The sequence below is a fragment of the Canis lupus genome, chromosome 22 (genome assembly GCF_011100685.1).
Source record: "Canis lupus familiaris isolate Mischka breed German Shepherd chromosome 22, alternate assembly UU_Cfam_GSD_1.0, whole genome shotgun sequence".
NCBI lineage: Eukaryota > Metazoa > Chordata > Mammalia > Carnivora > Canidae > Canis > Canis lupus.
Window position 1 is genome coordinate 4,463,588 of NC_049243.1, and position 20,812 is coordinate 4,484,399.

Below are 20,812 nucleotides of genomic sequence, written 5' to 3' on the forward strand. Positions count from 1 at the left end.
GGTGAGACACTGCAGTGTACCAAGCAAGCCACTGGGAAAAGACCCAGGTGGAAGCAGGCAGATCTTGAGAGCCCCTCAGATCACACTATGTGATTAGCTGAAAAATCAAGCTATGCATAATTCCATTCTAAATAGTTCAAGAGATCACATAAAGAAGAGAGAAAATACCACACGACTAGGTCAAAATTGAGAACATTGAGTGAGCACATGAAGACCAGGTCACAGAGACCTTGTAGGATGGGCTCAGTGGTTGCTAATGGCTTGAGCATTGGGGACACTGTAGTTCTTCATTTTGTAATATGATAAATGTGGTGCTTTGGGAAGGTGTGTGTAAGAGATTCTAGGGGAAGGAGAACTGACAACCTCTAGGTCTGGATTATGTGGGCATCTACTGCAAGCCAACTTTCCAGATAACATAACTATTTCTGCACACATGCTCTAGACCAGAGTCTCTGTAATGAGGTGTCACATGTGAGACTCATTCTCCAAGCTTTCAGGAAGAATCACTACAAAATATGTCCCTTTTAAAGCAAATGGAAGAAAGGATGTGATCCTTCAAAGATGAGGTTCAGTAATATGAGGCAAAGATTATTTTTTCTTTTTTTTTAGGATTTATTTACTTTGGGGGGCTGACAGGCAGAAAGAGAGGGAGAGAAAGAATTTCAAGTAGACTCCTCACTGAGCATGGAGCCCAAAGTGGGCTCAATCTCATGACCCCGAGATCATGACTTGATCCAAAGCTTAACTAACTGAGAGCATCCAGGCACCCTGGAATTTTTTTCCTTCTAAATAAACCTCTGTTAGTGAGTATGTGGCTAAAAGAAACCTTTCCAATGTTGATAAGTAGTGTAATACCTATCTATTTAAAAAGAGTCAGTGGATGACAAGGTGAATTGAAGAATTTGAAAAGTTTCTCTATGGCTTATGATTTCAACAGAAAAATGAGGCTCTGATAACTTACCATATCTTATCACTCAGATTCTATTTGGGCGTCATTACATATTGACATGGAAAAAAGATGGGACATGGACGTCAGTCTGCCTTGGGATGAAAGACATGGATGGGCTGCCAGTGTCACAGCGACAGCTGATAATCCATAGCCTACGAGTTAGAATTCAGTCCCTTTACCTTTCAAGAATGCAAGGTCATGATATGAAAGCACAAACTTCTGGGCTACAAAACCCAAAGGGAAAGGAATGAGGGTCTCAAGAGCAAGATACTGCCTTTCCAGGAATCTATGGTATGGCAGCTGGGCCACCAGCCTCGACGGTTCATAGCTGGTCATACTTCAGGGAGACTCTCTGAGCATTTCTTCTGAGCATCATCTATTGCCTGGGACAGAACCCAAGCTTTAAGCCTTTTTGGAGATTTAGTCATAACAGTCAAACCATTTAAACAAGGATATGTGGCTTTATACAATAACTTTACCCAACACATTTTTTTTTTCAGATAACTCATGCCCAAGTTGATGGAGAGGTGGAGGGCAGATTTCTTCCCCTCTCCATCATTTCTCCACTTGGCTTTGCTTTGGGAAGTCAGCCTGAGCTGATTGGAAAGTAATAGATGTGCTCAATAAAGGCAAAGGGAGCAGCTGTAAAACTACTCAATTAGCTTCATTTCAAAATAGACATTATTTAGTTATTTATTAGAGAGGGAGGGGAGCAAAGAAAAGGGAGAGAAAGAGAGAGAGAATCTAAAGCAGCTCAGAGCCAGACACAGGGCTAGATCTCACGCCCCCGAGATCCACGTGGCGCAAGATCTTGTGATCCTGAGATCACGACCTGAGTCAAAATCCAGGTGCTTAACTGACTGAGCCACCAGGCGCCCCTCAAAATAAAAAGACATTTTTACTATGCTTTTCACCCCACACATCCTAGGTTCTCAGCTCTAGTCGTTTATCAGTATCACCCAGGTATTCTTTTGTTTGAATAACAACGTTCTTGTGGGGCCTAAGCGTTAGCAATTATTTTTAAAGTACTAATATCCGAACCTCTGGGACTGGGGCTCATGCAATGTCATTTTTAAAAGCTCCCTAGGTGATGCTAATAGGCAGCCAAAGTTAAGAATAACTGTCATATAAAAAAGAAAGTTGGAGTTGATTATAAGGATTTTAGGTTTGGAATACCTGTCTGGCCTCAAAGAGTGAATAATGTCTCATCGGAGGAAATTTTGACTTTGAGATTAAGGAATGAAAAAAGAAAGAAAGTACAAAGATGCAGAAAATCATCAGAGTGTGTGTGCGTGTGTGTGTGTGTGTGTGTGTGTGTGTGTGTTCTGTACCTAGGACATTGATATAACTTAGTGTTTATTAACTACCTTGGGGGCTGGAACATTTTTGCTAATCTGATGAAAGCTCGGTCTTTAAAAAAATGTACATATATGGAAATTTCAGGAACATCACACACTTCCTGACACCCATGTCAAGGACCTCTGGTATAGTCATAAACTTTTTAAACTACTTTTATAAATAAGCAGGTAAAAAAAAAATCATCTAAAAGAAATGAGAGACCTAAGAGGGAGTCTTGATTTTGCCCCTAAAGGGTTGTGTGAATCTAAATAAATCATCTAAGCTTGCTCCCTCCAGCTTTTTCACAAAGTGAAATTTTTATCCACCCATAGAACAAGGTGGGTAATGTTTTTACAATTTTGTGAAAAACAAAAGATGGAAAGTCAATGAATATATGGGAAAGTACTTTGAGAACTTAAGATTTATTATTAGGGATGTGAAGAATTAATCTAAGAAAAAAAAGAATTGATCTAAGATGAAACATAGAATTTCTTGAGTAACAGACAGGTTTATCTGGCTCTCACTTATATGGACACCGGGCTGTCAGAAAACTATAGCTTAAAAAAAAAAAGAAGAAGAAGACCATAGCTTATAAGGAATTTAGAAATGCTGGAGCTTTACACTTTGTATTAGAAGGTTGAGTCCCAGGCCCAGTTCCGTGTCTGCTCAGCCTCTCTCCCCCTGCAGTGTGGTGACCGCCCTACAGAACTCACTCATGGTGCTTTCTGTCAAGCTGCCAGTAAATCCATTCTTGTAACTTGAAACGATCAGTGTGAGTCAAAATACAAAGGAAAGAGTGATTTCAGAAGAAAATGAAAGCTATGAACAAAAATTCAGGCTTTTTCATGGGAGCCCTGAAATATCTGCTTCCTCCCCCCCGCCCAAACTCCCATAAAAGCTGAGGCCCTGAGGACTCCTACTGTCCCATTCCCTACCACAGGACCACCACCTCATCAGGCAACCTTTTTATTTCCCAAGGAAATGCTGTCTCGGGAGCATATTCAGTCCCAAGATACTAAACTGTAAAAATGTAGGGTTGAGGATGAAGCTTATCCTTCACAGCCCGTGCTTCAGAGCGAAGGCCATTCACCAGACTGTGGTCACAGGTTAACCATAGGTGCAAACTTGGTGTGCCAGGGAAGCAGAGCTACCCTCTGAGGAGGACCCAGCCCCAGCCTACAGCTCCTGGGTGCCAGTGTTCCCCACTCATTTCACTGGCCGAGTCCCAAAGAAAAGAAATGAAAATGTGCATGGAGGCACCAATACTGACAGTGAATCTTCCTGGCTATTTACCATCCATTCCTCAGGAAGATACATTAAACAAAATGCAGAGTCACGTAGTTTGAGCTACTGTCTGTTGGTTCAAAAATGCTTTATATGCAGAAATTTCAAGTGAGAGGAGATGTCAGGTCTCCAAAAGCAGCTATTATCAAACAAAGCAGCCAGAAAATTAATGCACTGCAGATGGCTGTGACCGCAACCTTGGAGAGGAGCCAGCGTCTTCATCTCTCTCTCGGTCGGAGAGTGGTTTTCAACCTCGTGTCATACCCACAGAGCCTCCTAAATGTTCTCGTTCTTTGATGTGAAATTCTTTCCCTTCTTTTTACAGAATATTGCTTTAACTGTCTAGTTATTCTTCTAGAAATCCTTGCTGACCCATCACCAGGAGGGAGGCACTGAGAAAGAGTGGCATATGACAGGTTTTGTGAGGTTTTTTTTTTTTTTAATGTCAGGACATTTTTTGTTATGTGTTAAGAGGAAAGGGCCATTTAAGGAAGGCATCAGCTTGCTTCTCCTCCTCCAAATCAAGGACTCCCTTCTAGACAGCCTGCTTGGGCCTTCTTGCCATATCCATTTTTTTTTTTAATTTAAAAAATGTTTATTTATCTTTTTCAGACAGTAAATATTCTTAGCTTTGCCATAGTCTGTTACAAGTACTCAACTCTGCCATTATAGCAAGAAAGCCTCCATAGACAATGTGCAAACAAGGGCGTGGCAGTTTTCCAATAAAACAGTGTTTACTGGGTACTTGGTCTCCTAAGCCTGTGTTATCTACACTTTTCCAAATTCTTTGTGAATTCCTAACTTAGAGCAGTGTCAACAACAAGCTTGTTGGATGTGTGCTGGGGTGTCCCATTCTCAAGGAAGGGGAGAAGCAGCAGAAAGGGAGCTTTGGGCAAGCTGATCCTGTTGCCACATCTCGGCCATGAAGGGTCGTGGGCAAGTCATTCATTCCCTTGAGCCTTTGCTTCCTTATTGGAAAAGTGGGAAGATGCCATATCCATTTTAAAGGGGCTCTTTGTCCCTGGCGGCTGAAAGAGGGAATCTCTACTTCAGTAAGAAGGCTCCATCATCCCCATCTATCCCTGGCCACAGAAGTTGAGCCATTCTGGAGAGGTGGGAGTGTGAGTGTGAGTGTGAGTGTGTGTTTGTGTGTGTGTGTGTGTGTGCGTGCTCCCAACCAACGACACTCCTCTGATTTCCAGATGATTCAAGAATTTGGTGTGGGTTTCTTTTTTTTTAAGATTTTATTTATTTACTCAAAAGAGACCCAGAGAGAGAGAGAGGCAGAGACACAGGCCACCCAGGTGTCCCCCAGAAAACTCTTCATCGTAAAAGTTAAGAAATGGTTCCCAAGAATATTTTGTTTTCCAAGTGTTTGAACATGTATCTGTGAAAGGTGTTTCCTCTACCCATCTAGAAGGTCTTTGTTCCACAGTGTAGTTGTTCACTGATGAGAATGGAAGCTTTGGAGTGAGACAGGACTGGATTTGAATTTTGGTCCTGGCCCTGTGCTCCTGGGTTGTGTTGCTTCATCCCCATACTTCCTCATCTATCCTCTATCATCTATAGGGTTGGCACCAACAGACCTCCACGGATGTGGGGAGGCTAAGATGAATCAGATAATGCAAAGCACCTAGGACAGTGCTTAGTCCAGAGTGGATGTCCCGCCAATGGTAGATAAACATGGGAGTAGCCTTCTCCACAGAATTATTCAAATTGAAGACCTTAACTTGATTTCATTTTATTTTGTCTTAAACCAAGAGAAGTCAAAGAGTTTTGGCTCTTGGCTACATTTTAGTAATGATGTAATTATTAGCTTCTGCCAGGGTGACAAAGGGCCTCAATCAATTTTAATTCTGTACAGCCAGAACTGTTGATCGCTCTTCTAACGTGATGAATTACAGCCACTACTATTAGTCATGATGTCCGTAAACAGAATATCAGCTGTGTGACAAAGGTGTATTATTTTGTCATCACGTTCTTAGGGGTGCATTCTCCTAATGCAAGAGAAGTCACTACCTTGAGAGTCTTTTGCCCTATTTGTTTGCAACCTGGTGATTTATGTAAGTGGCAGTTCTGGAGGTATTGCTTAAAACACCAAGTTCTTGGGATGTCTGGGGAGCTCAGTGGTTGAGCATCTGCCTTGGGCTCAGGGCATGACCCAGGGGGTCTTGGCATCAAGCCTCACATTGGGCTCCTGGCAGGGAGCCTGCTTCTCCCTCTGCCTTGTCTCTGCCTCTCTCTCTCTCTCTGGGTCTCTCATGAATAAATATATAAAATCTTAAAAAAAAAAAAAAAAGAGAGTGTTCTGAAGCCTACATAAAACTGGTGTGTATCCAGAGTCTGAGAGGATATTCCTTTTGCATCCTTGTTCTTCCATCCCTTCCTGGCCCACAGCATGTTACCAACAACACTCCAGGGACAGAAAGGAATAAAGGAGATAGAGTCATTAACCACACTAAGGGTCCTTAAGACCAGCTGTGACGTCATTTATCTCCACCTTCCAAGGAGGCTGACCCATGGCCTAGCATGGACAAGTGACAAATACTATTATTTACGTCTGTGAGGATCATGGCAAATGTCACGGAGAAAGATTTGAGCTAAACATTACATTAACTTGAGCTAATGTCCCCCTCCTTGCAAGGGCAGCCAACATGAGGTGATACGCAGTTAGGACGGTCAGGTCCATGGTTGGATGGAGCAGTAGGCACAAATTAGATGATAGAGCGTCAAGGGAAGCTCTTCCGGATGGATGACAAGACTCAAGCTAGCGGTAGCTCCCAACTCTGGAATGAACTTGTGTTCTTGGCTACACTGTGACCACCTACCAGACTCTGAAGGGTGGTCAGAATCAGTGTGCAGGACGCTCCCTGCAGTCCAGCTCTGAGGGAGGGATTGGAAAGAAACTCCACTCCGACTTTCTCCCGGGGTGCCCCTGTGGCGTCTACCCTTTCACAAAAGAAGCAATCCTAGGGATCCCTGGGTGGCGCAGCGGTTTGGCGCCTGCCTTTGGCCCAGGGCGCGATCCTGGAGACCCGGGATCGAATCCCACGTCGGGCTCCCGGTGCATGGAGCCTGCTTCTCCCTCTGCCTATGTCTCTGCCTCTCTCTCTCTGTGTGTGACTATTATAAAAAAAATAAAAAAATAAAAAAAAAGAAGCAATCCTAAACTAAATTACACAAAGTAGTCATTGGATTCAAATTTCCTCTCCTTCCTCATCTCCCTGATTTTTTTTCCTTTATGGCAATCACATGATTGCCAGGAGAGGAAGATACTCCCACTGCCCCCAAACTGCACAATGGTGGTGGAGGCCCATGGAATCTCCCTTAAATAAGGTCCTACGTCATGGGGGATAATTTAGCAGGATTAGAGGCCAAGTGTTCCTTTTACTCACTTTGTTCCCTCCTCTGCCTCACCTCTGTCCCTAAGGGAGCTGCATGGGTTCTCCAAATTTCAGTGATAGAACAACTGACCATGGGCTCTTGCTCCCACGTCTTCTCTCATCTTGTACCATTTGTCAATAAAAGAAGAGTTCATGGCTGCTTATTATATGTATTCCACCCTTATGAACATTCTACTACTAAAAATATGCAATGATTTTTATGGGACATTTGGAAATCTGAACACCGATTCTATAATAATATTAAGGAAATATTAAATTTCTATTTAGGAGTAGGAATGATGTTGTGATGATATGAGGTTTTCTAAAGAATGTGTAGCTTTTATATCTACATAAGAAAATATTAGGATCCCTGGGTGGCTCAGCGGTTGAGTGTCTGCCTTCCACCCAGGGTGTGATCCTGGAGTTCCCGGATCGAGTCCCACATCGGGCTCCCTGGATGGTGCCTGCTTCTCCCTCTGCCTGTGTCTCTGCCTCTCTCGGTGTGTCTCTCCTGGATAAATCAATAAAATCTTAAAAAAAAAAAAAAGAAAGAAAATATTTACAGGTTGGATGACATGATGTCTGGGATTTGTTTCAAAGTAACATAGGAGGGGTTGAAACAAGATTGTCCTTGAGCTCCTTATTGTTGAAGCTGGTTGATGGGTTTACTGTGCTAGGTTTGTTTTCATTTTTCAGTGGGTTGTTTTTTTGTTTGTTTGTTTCTGCATATGTTAGAACTTTTTGATAGTAAAAAATTTTTTAAAAAAAGAATCAGGAAAAAAAATAAAAAATAAAAATTAAAAAATAAAAAAAGAATCAGGGACACTTGGGTGACTCAGCGGTTGAGCACCTGCCTTTGACCCAGGGCGTGATCCTGGAGTCCCGGGACTGAGTCCCAAATCGGGCTCCCTGAAGGGAGCCTGCTTCTCCCTCTGACTGTGTCTCTGCCCCTATCTCTGTGTCTCTCATGAATAAATAAATGGAATCTTTAAAAATAAAGAATTTAAAGCATCAAATTTATTATTTATTAAAAATATTTATTTTTATTAAAAATAAATATTTATTTATTATTTATTTAAAAATAAAAAACAAAATATAATTGGTGTTACTTCAAATTCACATTAGAAAATCATTTTTTCTAAGAATATTTTTAAAATATGTGCAATTTTCTATTAACTATAGAGAACAAACTGAGGGTTGAAGGTGGGAGGAGGTGAGTGGGGGATGAGTTAAATGGGGGATGAGCATTAAGGAAGGCACTCGTTGGGATGAGCACTGGGTGGTGTATGCAAGTGATGAATCACTAAATTCTAATCCTGAAACCAATATTATGTTGTATGTTAACTAACTAGAATTTAGATAAAAATCCAAAAAATAAACAAATAAATTAATAAAAATCTGAGACAAAAGAATTAATTAATTAATTATGTACAATTTTCCCAATTGGATGTTAAACAGAATAGGAAGATCTAAATCTGCACATAAAACACTGCCCATACGTATATATTTACATGTGTGCATGGAAACAGAAGAAGAAACTACATAACACGTTAATTATAATTCCCCTGGCTGGCAACAATCCGTATTATTATTCTCTATTCATTGTTACTTTCTATTTTTCAAACTTTCTGAAAAGAAAAGATGTTTATAATTTTATGAGGATATTTTTATGAACTAATGAAATAATGTTAGGAGAAAAATAGCTACAGAACTGTGTATGAAACCCAAGTATATAATGTGTGTGAATGCTGTGTGTGTGTGTGTGTGTGTGTGTGTGTTTATCTAAAATAAATAGCATCCGATTGTGAATGGTGATTATCTCTGGATGGCAGCTTCACTGGTCATTTTTATTTTTGTGTGACTCCATGTATTTTCTTCAGTTAATAAGTGTAACATTGTAATCAGAAAAAATGCAAAATTGAAAAATTTATGAGTTAGATTTATTGTACTATTTTATTGTATTTTTTTTGAAGATTTTATTTATTTATTCATGAGAGACACAGAGAGAGAGAGAGGAACAGACACAGGCAAAGGAAGAAGCAGGCTCCATGCAGGGAGCCTGACATGGGACTCGATCCCAGGTCTCCAGGATCACGCCTTGGGCTGAAGGCGGCACTAAACTGCTGAGCCACCTGGGCTGCCCATTATTGTACTTTTTAAAAAGATTTATTTATTTATTTATTTATTTATTTATTTATTTATTTATTGTAGAGAGAGACAGTGCATGTGAGCAGCGGGGGGAGGTAAGGCTGGGGAGAGAGAGAGAGAAGGAAAGAAGCAGATTCCCTGCTGAGGGTGGAGCCTGACAGGGCAGGGCGCTGGATCTCACAACCCTGAGGTCATGACCTGAACCAAAACAAAGAGTTGGACGCTAAACCAACTGAGCCACCCAGGCGCCCCCCTGTACTTATAAGTAAAGGACTATCTCTATAGGCCAAGGTAACGTACAAGTACGGGAAACCATACGTTGTATGTAGCTTATATTTTATATAAGTGTGTATATACTACAACTATATGTAACGAATGTCACTACAGATAACTATATATTAAATTTATATAAGAACCACATAATATCTGTAAGTTCAAGAGAATTTTAAATTCTCACTGCAAGTATATGTTGAGCTTTTAGACCACGTCGAAATAGAATCCAGTGCGCAGCCACCGTTGTGTAGCAGTGCTCCCCCATAGACAGCCCCTCAATACTCATGTGCTCTTCTCTATTCAACTCCAGGTATATCTATGCCAATACCAGTTTTCGGGCTACAGGATGATTCCAAGGTCTTTAAGGAAGGGAGCTGCCTACTTGCCGACGATAACTTTGTCCTGATCGGCTCTTTCGTGTCGTTCTTCATTCCCTTAACCATCATGGTGATCACCTACTTTCTAACTATCAAGTCGCTCCAGAAAGAAGCCACCTTGTGTGTGAGTGATCCTGGCACACGGGCCAAGCTAGCGTCTTTCAGCTTCCTCCCTCAGAGCTCCCTGTCTTCGGAAAAGCTCTTCCAACGATCAATCCACAGGGAGCCAGGGTCCTACGGCAGGAGGACTATGCAGTCCATCAGCAATGAGCAGAAAGCTTGCAAGGTGCTGGGCATTGTCTTCTTCCTGTTTGTGGTGATGTGGTGCCCATTCTTCATCACGAACATAATGGCCGTCATCTGCAAAGAGTCCTGCAACGAGGATATCATTGGAGCCCTGCTCAACGTGTTTGTCTGGATCGGTTACCTCTCCTCGGCGGTCAACCCACTGGTATACACACTGTTCAACAAGACCTACAGGTCGGCCTTCTCCCGGTATATTCAGTGTCAGTACAAGGAAAATAAAAAACCATTGCAGTTAATTTTAGTGAACACTATACCGGCCTTGGCCTACAAATCTAGTCAACTCCAAATGGGACAAAAAAAGAATTCAAAGAAAGATGCCAAGAGCACAGATAATGACTACAGCATGGTTGCTCTAGGAAAACAACATTCAGAAGACGCTCCTACAGACAATATTAACACAGTGAATGAAAAGGTTAGCTGTGTGTGATAGACCAGTTGCCATAGCAACGACAGAGGGCACACTGGGCAAATTTTCACCTATCTGGGGGGAAAAAAATAAAGAAAATAGGGAGACTGGAAAAAAAAAAAAGCCAGTCTAGTAGAACCAACAATAATATTTATATGCCTCATTTTATTCTGTCAATGGAAAAAAAAAAGCAGGGTTAAATGACACAAAACGTGCACTTCAAAAATGTCCTGACAGCATTTCGGCTGTGAGCTTTACAATACTTGTTTTTAACATTGTAAATGATAGGTCTTTAAAATAATTAGCTTTTATTGTATAATTATAATGAGGCCACAAATAATTCTAAATTACCTTCTATTTCAAGTGGAAACCTTGCTACCATGTTGTTAATTGATGGCATGAGTTGGTTGCCTACTGCTGTAAATAACAATCGCTATACGTAGTGAAAACTGGTTGACTACAATGACCTCTTAAAGAAAAATCCTCTTTGAAACTTACTATGCTATATGTTTTGAACAACAATAAAAAAAAAAGACACTAAGGACAGTGTTACGAAATCGTATTGCTAAGAGCATTCAACGAAATACTTGACGACTTTTTCATCCCTGCTTTTTCATAGATGTCATTTGGAAATACCCAACAAAGTTGCTGGCATTTGCTGCACTTCGAGTTAATTCTTCTCAGAAGTGAAAAAGTTTCAAAGTGTTATTTAATTATTTAATCACTACTGCTGCTTTCTCTTCTACTACTTGTACTTTATGCTCAATCTCCAGCGTGGTCTTGTTTAGTGTTTGTTCTACTAAGTAAACTATCAAAAAGGATAATTTAACATCACCAAATATGTTTCTGGAAACTGCTTCTCCTCAACAGCACCATAGCGGTGTTTTGTAACTCGCTCCCTGATGACTGCACCGTGCATGCCCCCCTTTGAGCAGTAAGCAGTATTGATGTCACTGTGTCAAGATTGAGGAATAAACTCAGGTTTTTGGCTACTGACAGCGGTAGAGTCTTGGGATGTCTCTGTAAAAATGCACGTGGCTTTCCTGTGTGCACCCGTCAGGTAAATTGATGCTCTCAGATCAATCAATCTATATTCTCTACTAAAACTGTTCAATTTTGGTCTCACAATCATCCACTGGGTGTATACTATCTGTGAAGAAATGTCCTAGGTACCAAGGATCTAAAAATAATTGCAGCAAGATCCCTGCCTTTAAAGAAAATGGCCTATTTGGAGTGGTCCTTGTCAAAAATATTAATCAGCAGACATTCTGAGAATTGGTACTCAACTGTTTTCTTCTTACCTGGTTCAGAAAAAAAAGGCTTGTTTGGACTCAGAGGGCGGTTTTCTCCGTAGGTTTCCCTATTGGTTGCCAAGGAATACCGACCAAAGGAGCAAGGCGGGGAATACTACAGGAGGTCAAAGTTTGCAATTAGTCTAGAAATACACACCTCAGCCTGGACCCAACCTATCCCTACCAAAATTTTAAGGAAAATTTTTGTTTCACTTCCCTAAACACTAATTATTACTCACTGACCCTGGACTCCCTAATTAAAAAAAAAATTTTTTAAAGCAGTAATATAATGTTTCATAGAAAAGTTTGCTAAAGAGAGAAAGATTAACAGCAGTTAATTCACCTTGATATCACTCTAGATTAACCTTTCTGAAACAGATGTTAGATGAGATGCGATTACAATACTGAAGCATTTCCATTAAATGAAAAACTTTTTTTGAAAAAAAAAAAGAAAAACTTTTTTTGCTCTAAGCCACTTGAAAAAAATTTTTTGCTCTAAACCACTTGAAAAATATTACAGCTTTGAAAACTGAAGAACATGGGCCAGGCCACTGCGTAATTTGGAAATGCATTGAGTCTCTCCAACAGTGCCCTTCTGGCCACATGGGAAGGTATGTATTTCAAAGCTCGAAATTACAGTAAGCCACTTCTATCCAGGCTGTATTTGAACTGACCCACTTTAATGATCGTACGAACAGATAAAAATGCACATGATTCCAAAGCTCTGCTCCCATGTATTTGCCATAGTTTATAACTGCCCAGCTCATTAAGTATCAGAGAAAAGATCACAGATTTTTACCCCCGGATACTCAATCTTGACCAGAATGAACATAAATACTGCCTGACAGACGTCTTTTGACTACAGATATATTACAAATGTGTGTGCTTTTTCTTTCCACGGGTATCTATCGAGTGTATATAGACAAACATGTATCTGTGTATATGTACAGACACGCTCTCATGCACTTTATTCGATATTTATATATTTATATGGAGAAAAAGCAAGAGTCGTTGAGGCAAACACTCAGTATATAGATATACACGTTTGCATGTCTGTATCCCGTCAACTACAATGTGAATTCATGTTCTAAATGTGTCTCTGACCTTCCACTGCTGTCAAAGCGGATTAAGATGTAACAGAAGCATCGGCTCTTTAAATAAACTGGAAGTTCACCTCAATTTTGTGGCAAGACTTTCACCCCATTCTGTGAGGGTGGTGAAAACAGTGGTCCTTATATATAGCTGAGTGACCCTGAATGAAATGGTACTTTGGACCCCCTTTCTCAGTCTGGGGACTTTCTGACCACTGAGGCTTTTAAAAATACACCTCTCACCCCAGTGACACGCAGTGCGTGAAGGATCTGTGGATCTGTGGTCAAAGGACTCACTCCTGATCCATAGTGTTCTTAAAATACAATGAGCGACAGGACCCTACTTTACGTTGAATGGTAGATTCTTCTATATTTAAAGAAAGGAATTAAATGCCATATAGTTAGGGGGAAACACTCAATTGAGACAATACTTCATCCACTTGGCCGCAGCGCCACCTCATGGTCAAATCCAACGAAGAGCTGCTGTAGCCAAATCCAACCAAGTTCCTGCCCTGCTTTCCGCAGAGGGTGCTTCTCCCATTTGTGCACCAATGAAACATATTTATAAAGTGTTAAGTTATTCTGTGCCATATATCAGAAATGCAGTGATGGTTATTCTGTGTAATGGTTTTCATCGAGGTGATTCTAAAAGACTTCAAGAAAGAATGAATGAGTATAAATAAAGTCTCCTCAAAAATCAATGCAGTTTGAATGAGTATAAATAAAGTCTCCTCAAAAATCAAATGGTTCCTCAAAAATCAATAGTTTTGTCCACTAAAGGGAGTCACCCAAAGCTTCCACTCCTCCGACTGGGAGCTTATGTGTCACCGAGGTGTTTTAAGAGTACGAGGCCTGTGCTTCTGAAGGTCAATGACTGAACTAGGATCTACCTGGTTGAGTCTGATTTATGCTGGTGATCCAGTTGGCGGTTACCTGCAGCAGACAGATGCTCTCCACATTTGGTCACTGTATCTGGTTCTCCAGAGCCTAGAAACATGGAGAAAAAAAAAGAAAGAAACTTGGAGAGCCAGCACTGCACCCCCAACACATGCACACAGGTACTGGTGGGTATGTATGTCCAGGTGCACCCCAAGACATGGACAGGTGCATTCACACAGATGTCACACCCATCTTCACGGAGATAATTAAAATAAACCAAGAAAACACACGGTATCCTTGAATAAACTGAAAAGCTGCCCTGAGTCATCCTTCCATATCTAAATGTAGGAAAAGTTTGGGAAACAGGGACAGTAGGTATCTCTTCCAGGGGTTTATAGCTCCATGTATGGGCTACCTACCATGTGCCAGAATTAAGCCAGTTGCTTTGCTTGCTCTACCTATGGAATCTTCACAACAATCCTATAAGTAGCTATTATTATTTCTTAGTTTTCATAGGTAAAGAAACTGAGATTCAGAACAGTTAGTAACATGTTCAAGGTCACACAGCTAGGGGGAAAAAAAAGGTGGCAAGTTCCAGCCTGGGTCATCTGATTCTGAAGCATAAATTCTTGCCCCGACCCAGCGTGGCACAGGAGAACAAACACAGAATTCAGAACCAAAAGATGCAAATTGGCATCTCAGCTTTGCCCCACACTGGTTATATAACTGGGGACAAATCATTTAATAGCCCTGGGCCTCAATTTCATTGTCTCTAAAAATGGAGCTTCTAGTACCTGTCCAGGCTAACTGTCATTTAAATGAGGTCATGGCTGTGGCCGAGCATGATAACCTGTAAAGCACTTTGTAAATGTCATAACTGTATTGTTATTGGAAAGAAAAAAACCCAAAGCCGGTACATATTATTAGCCACCAGGGCAAATTCCAGATAAAACTGTAGGATGGTCAATATTATTATTCAACAGCTTCTACTATCCTTCTTGTAAACATTCTCATTTTTAAAAAACTTTTAGCTTCTGCTCTGTCCTCACCATGATGCAGACTTCCTTTCATGAAATATTCCTTTTTTTCTTGCTTACATCAAAACTTACCCATTCTGTGACCCATTCCATCACGTTGCTCGTCTCTGCTAGAGCACTAATAAGTCGTTCAAGCTGACAAACCGTTGCCTATCACTGAGGTCCCTTTAGCTGTCTGCATTGATCATAACCCAAAAGGTAAAAGTGTTAGAGCCAGGAAGTCAAGTGAGAAAGAAATTTAGGGACAAGAAGTATTCTCCTGGCATCACCCAAATGACCCACAGAAAAACAAATACCTTCAGAAACTTCATAATGTGTATAAACTTTTCTAACTTAACATTAAATTTTAACCCACAATCATAATGATGATTTTGAAGAAAGCATCTGTGATTTTTAAGATTTCACTCTGAGCTGCGAACAAACAACTAAGCTTATCTCAAGTTCTACATTCAGTAGACATTTGCCCCCATTGAATATGCAGTAAGACAAAACTTGGTTATTTTTTTTATTATTTTTGCAGGTGGTTTGCAAAATCAAATGGTTCCTTGCTTTCCCTTAATGACATACACCCCAATCTTAGCTCTGTTCTTCCCTTTTGATATTTAATAACGGTATGCCCACTTGAGCCAACACATTACGGGAAGTTTTCACACCCGACTGGAACCTCAGGATTTAATGTGACCCTATTGCCCCGGAAGACTGAGGCAGGACACCTAGGTCCAATCTGTTGCTACTGTCTGACCCCGGACAAATCAATACCTTTTTTCTTCAACTGTATAATAGGGGACTACAGTCAATGATCTTTTCAAAAGGTCTCTTCTAGGTCTATGCTTATCTCATTGCTAGGGAGTCCAGTCAAGGCTTTGATGAACCCAGACACAGCTTCATGAACAAAGAATATTCCAGAACAATTTTCACATTCTCTTAAATTCTTCAGATGTGGGATCCCTGGGTGGCGCAGCGGTTTAGCGCCTGCCTTTGGCCCAGGGCACGATCCTGGAGACCCAGGATCGAATCCCACATCGGGCTCCCGGTGCATGGAGCCTGCTTCTCCCTCTGCCTATGTCTCTGCCTCTCTCTCTCTCTGTGACTATCATAAATAAATAAAAATTAAAAAAAAATCTTCAGATGTATTGCAAATAAATGACAGCTGTAACTTTTATATGGGAGTATCATAAGAAAAATTAAATTATGGATCCAAGGACTTTCTAAGATATGAGATCAAGAGTCAGATATCAACACAAATGACTGCTATGGTGGCATTTTTCTCACCATTGGCCTCCTTTCTACACAATTTCTAGCTGGTACAAGATATCTGGTTGTTCTTTTAAACAGCCCCCAGCCTTCCTAAAGAGCAAATGCTATCACTAGTCAAGTTCAACTTCTTCGGAGGGTTAAAATTTAAAAGCTCAAAAAAGATTGAGATACCACGGTACAGCAAAGATCTCTTTTTTAAAAAACAGCTAGATTTTTGTTGAAAGTGAGCCAAGGTCATTTAATTTTTTATTTATAATTAAGATTATAACATCTTCAAAGGTGTTTATTCTAGCTTCTAGAGAGTAGCACAATTTGTACTTCCTGTCCTACATTTATTTCAGATATTGAAAGGAAATAATATGCCATTATTCAGATGATCTTGTCTTAGTTGGGGTGACCCCAAGTACAGAGCCAAGACAAAAACCTGAGTGCAGATCATGTATGTGGAGTGTGATCCCAAGTAGCAGATAAACTTAGGGAAGAGGTAAAGTCTCTTTAGGGGTATGGCATCAAGGATACCGCAGACAATGAAGAATCAATTCCATTAGTAGCAGCAGCAGATGACTTGGAACTTTACTACAGCTGGCATGAAAATCAAAAGTGGGCCACAAGCAACTGGTTGAGAGCTTGCATGAATATTTTACCTCATTGGTCATTAACCACAACCTCAAAAATCAATATGCATCCTCAAAAGAAAGTGGTGTTATTATGATTAGTAACAATATTTAAGTGAACACACATTTGTATTGTACAATCATGTCTAAACCTATTACTGAGACCCTATGACCAGCAAACACATTTCCTATAGAATGAAACTTGATCATTCCTTTCAGCTTTGCTAAGAAGGTTCTGGATAGCCATCATCATTACCACAGGAGCTGCAGAAAACCTAGAGAAGCTCTCTAACATCCTAATACACAAATGACAAATTCTCTGTATGAGTTCTACTTATGCAGCCTAAGTAATAATTCTGAACTACTGAAATATATGGAACAAAAAGAAACATACTCAATAAATTTAAAAGCTAGAGGAGCTAAGACATCATCTGATTCAGGCTTCTCATTTAGCAGAAAGGGTGATCAAAAGCCAGGGAAATTAGAGAAATTATTCAAGGCCACCTGGCCAAGCAGCGTCAGAGCCAGTAATAGGATCCAAACCTCACATCTTCCAAACTCTTACTTTTCTCCTTTTATATGAAAAAAAGGATCTGAGAAGGACTCATTGGTCTATAGTTTATATGGCTTATTTATTCATATAACCAAAAATGTATTAAAGCAGGTGGAAATATCAGTGCTGCAAACTCATTTATTCTCCCCACATGTTTGTTAGTAAGAGTCTACGATGTGTATCTTTCTTTTTAAGATCTATTTATTTATTTATTTATTTATTCATGAGAGAGAGAGAGAGAGGCAGAGACACAGGCAGAGGGAGAAGCAGGCTCCATGCTGGGAGCCCAACGTGGGACTCGATCTCGGGACTCCAGGATCGTGCCCTGGGCCAAAGGCAGATGCTAAACCGCTGAGCCACCCAGGGATCCCCTACGATGTATATCTTATACCTCAGACACCGATGGAGTGTAGGAAGTCTCGAGATGAAATTACTCCCTAAAAATAATAAAAATAGCATGTTTGGTGGGGAATTATCCTGTCCTCTCTACAAAAATCATGTTTGCTTTGCTGAGCCCACTAGCTTTGTCACAAATTGGCCTAATTAATATGTGGTCAACTTAATACATGTACCCAAAAATAACACTTCTTAAAGAGAATGCATCTGAAAGATACCCTCAGGGCAATGCCTCCACTCTCTGATGTTTCTGTGGCTGTAGACCCTAAGCAGATTAATGTAAGCCACTGGCAAAAGTGTTAAAAATAATGAATTTGGAAGTTAGTTTTAAAGAGGGAAAAAATTAAAATTAGATCTTATGTTTAGGATCCCTATCTCCAGGCTCCACTATCAATGTTCTACATTCTACAGGACACAGGTTCACATGGGGTATATAAAGAATATCCAAATTATGGGAATTGAGTCAACAGAGATAAGCAAGCCAAGAATTGTCTCAAAAGGAAAAAATTTCAAAAAAAAAGCAAATTCAAAACTAATTTGCTCAGCATATATATATTTAATAATTTGTCTCTCTGACATACTGAAAATGAGAAATATCTATAAGTATTTAATTTCTAAAAATGAGATGGCGGGTCTTTTTCTGAATTAGCAGGAAATAGGAAATGTTAGTTATTCATGAGTGATTATGAGTATGACAAATTTAATTCAACTAAACATATTCAAGACTGAAGAGCAAGAAGAGTGATTTGCATGAAAATGTCACGCTATTCTCAGCCTTCAGTTCACCAGAGAACTTGCCTTTGATAAATTCGTCCCTGTACTTGTCTACAGAATGTGGAAGCTCTGACTCACATTTGCTCCTCCATCTGTCCACCAGATAGGCCTGACCAACTAGCACCACTCAAAAAAAATACATCTTGTCAACCTTAGAATTATAATAGTCATGATGCAAATACCATGTTATCTCAATTTATGTTAAGCACAATAAATAAAACTTTGAAGCTACAGGTACATTTATGTAACATTCTGCTTTACAAGATTTGCTTAATGAATTTGAATTTGAAATACAAATTGGAGGGACATGGGGATCCCTGGGTGGTGCAGCGGTTTGGCGCCTGCCTTTGGCCCAGGGCGCGATCCTGGAGACCCGGGATCGAGTCCCACATCGGGCTCCCGGTGCATGGAGCCTGCTTCTCCCTCTGCCTGTGTCTCTGCCTCTCTCTCTCTCTCTTTCTGTGACTATCATAAATAAATAAATAAATAAATAAATAAATAAATAAATAAATAACAAAACAAAACAAATTGGAGGGACGCCTGGGGGCTCAGTTGGTTAAGCATCTGACTCTTGGTTTCCACTCAGGTCATGATCTCAGGGTCATGAGATGGAGCCCGGACTTGGGCTCTGCAAGGAGTCCATTAAAGGTTCTCCCCTTTCCCTCTTCCTCTATTCCTCCCCCCTACACCCCCATTCACACACAGTCTCTAAAAATAAACAAATTAATCTTTAAAAAAAAAGAAATACAAATTTGAATTTGCCAGTGAATTTGAAAGACAAGTTATTTCCCCTTGGAGAAGAATATTTTTTTATTTGAATTCAGTATTAACTTGTATTGCTACCTGTCCTACTTGCTTCTAAGAATTCAGGCAAAGTACACCTATCTCCTTGTAGGAAGATGATACTGTGTAAATAAACATAAATTACAATGCTTTGATATTTTTTTGAAGTAGTGAAATTAAACCCAGAACCGTCCAATCTACCTTCTTTACAGTAGGAAGTAAAGCAGAAGGAAGAATATAAGGAAGACACTGACACTACTATTTATTGAACAACTATTTTGTACTAAGGGACTTCACATGTGAACACATTAATATGATATCTGCAGGTCACCGTAGCCAGCGAGCAAACTGTGTCTCAAAGGGAAATTTGTCCAATTTGCCTAAACTAAGGAACAGAACCAGAATTCAATTTCAGATCTCTATGACCGTTAAGCTTTTACTGTTTCCTATTTCCACTGTGGCAAAGATCAGAAAACATTGTCTATAAAGAGTCAAGTAGTATATATTTTAGGTCTTGTGAACCATAGGGTCTGTCGTAACCATTCAGCTCTACTGCGGTAGCATGAAAGCTGACAGAGACAACAAGCAAATGAGAAGATGTGGCTGTCTCCCATTAAAACGTATTTACAAAAACAGATAGCAGGCCAGATTTGGTCCTTGGGTAACAGCTAGCCATTTGGGGTCTATGCTGTCCAGCATCAGCAATAACCACAACAGACATGACAACTATAACATTCTAGCATCAGGGTTGTGATGTTCAAAATTCATTTGAACCCTCCGTTGAATGCTAACGATCATGTTCCATCCTTTAACATATCATTTCATTTAATCCTTAAGGTATCAGCACTACAGTCTGTATATAAGGAAACTAAAGATTAAGGGACTTGTCCAAACTCTTACATGGTAAATGGTGGAGCTCGATTTTGGATCAACAGCCATATTCTCAGCCACTTGCTTGGTTTCCTCCCTACCCTAGAAGTATGAGAGCACATCTCCAATATGCCTGCATCATGTCCCAGACCTCCCAGGCTAAGTTAAATCAAAGAAAGAAGCTCAACAGAACTCTAACCTTATTTAAGCGACAGCTCCTCCTAAATATCCTAACATACAATGCCGAGTAGATTAGACATTGCTAAGTAAACATAATTTTAACCTGTAAGTATAGTTCATCATCAATATGATTATTCTTACCTAAAGGATCTTCCCTGATCTTATAAGATACAATCACCATACACCGATTGCTATCTCTTCTCATGGCTCACCTTCATGCCCAGAAATTGTATCCAACATTAAGTTCCTCCTAATGAAAGCTAAAAGAATAAACCCTATGTCCTTCATACCAGTAGAATTATGCTCAAAAATAAATTTCTGATATTACCTCCTACTTCTTGCATGAATGAATAAAAGAAAGCATATAAACTGAGAAAAAAACGCTATTTAAAATGAGCACTAGGCATACTGGTTAGTTGAAAAACCTCAAGTTCCTTCAGAGAACCTAGTTTATTGTCAGTAGACCCATAGGAATGAGTAAGCAGCAATCACAAATGTCAAAAAGACTTCACAGAAGCCCAGAAAGAAAAGCCCAGGTTCACACCAATTCTAGGGCCTGAGGTTACACAAGCACTAGTTCTTCTACTCAATCATCCATGGGACCCAGCTACTCTCTCTCAGC

At 40.1% G+C, this 20,812-nt stretch overlaps 1 protein-coding gene across 1 annotated transcript in view; it reads left to right on the plus strand.

Moving 5' to 3' along the window:
* HTR2A (5-hydroxytryptamine receptor 2A) overlaps positions 1-10,485 on the plus strand; it is a 57,065-nt gene extending 46,580 nt beyond the window's left edge. Inside the window, exon 3 of the mRNA NM_001005869.1 lies at positions 9,686-10,485. Within this exon, the coding sequence (NP_001005869.1) occupies positions 9,686-10,485 (800 nt within the window). The remainder of the gene's footprint in view (positions 1-9,685) is intronic.
* Positions 10,486-20,812: the final 10,327 nt, after the last annotated feature.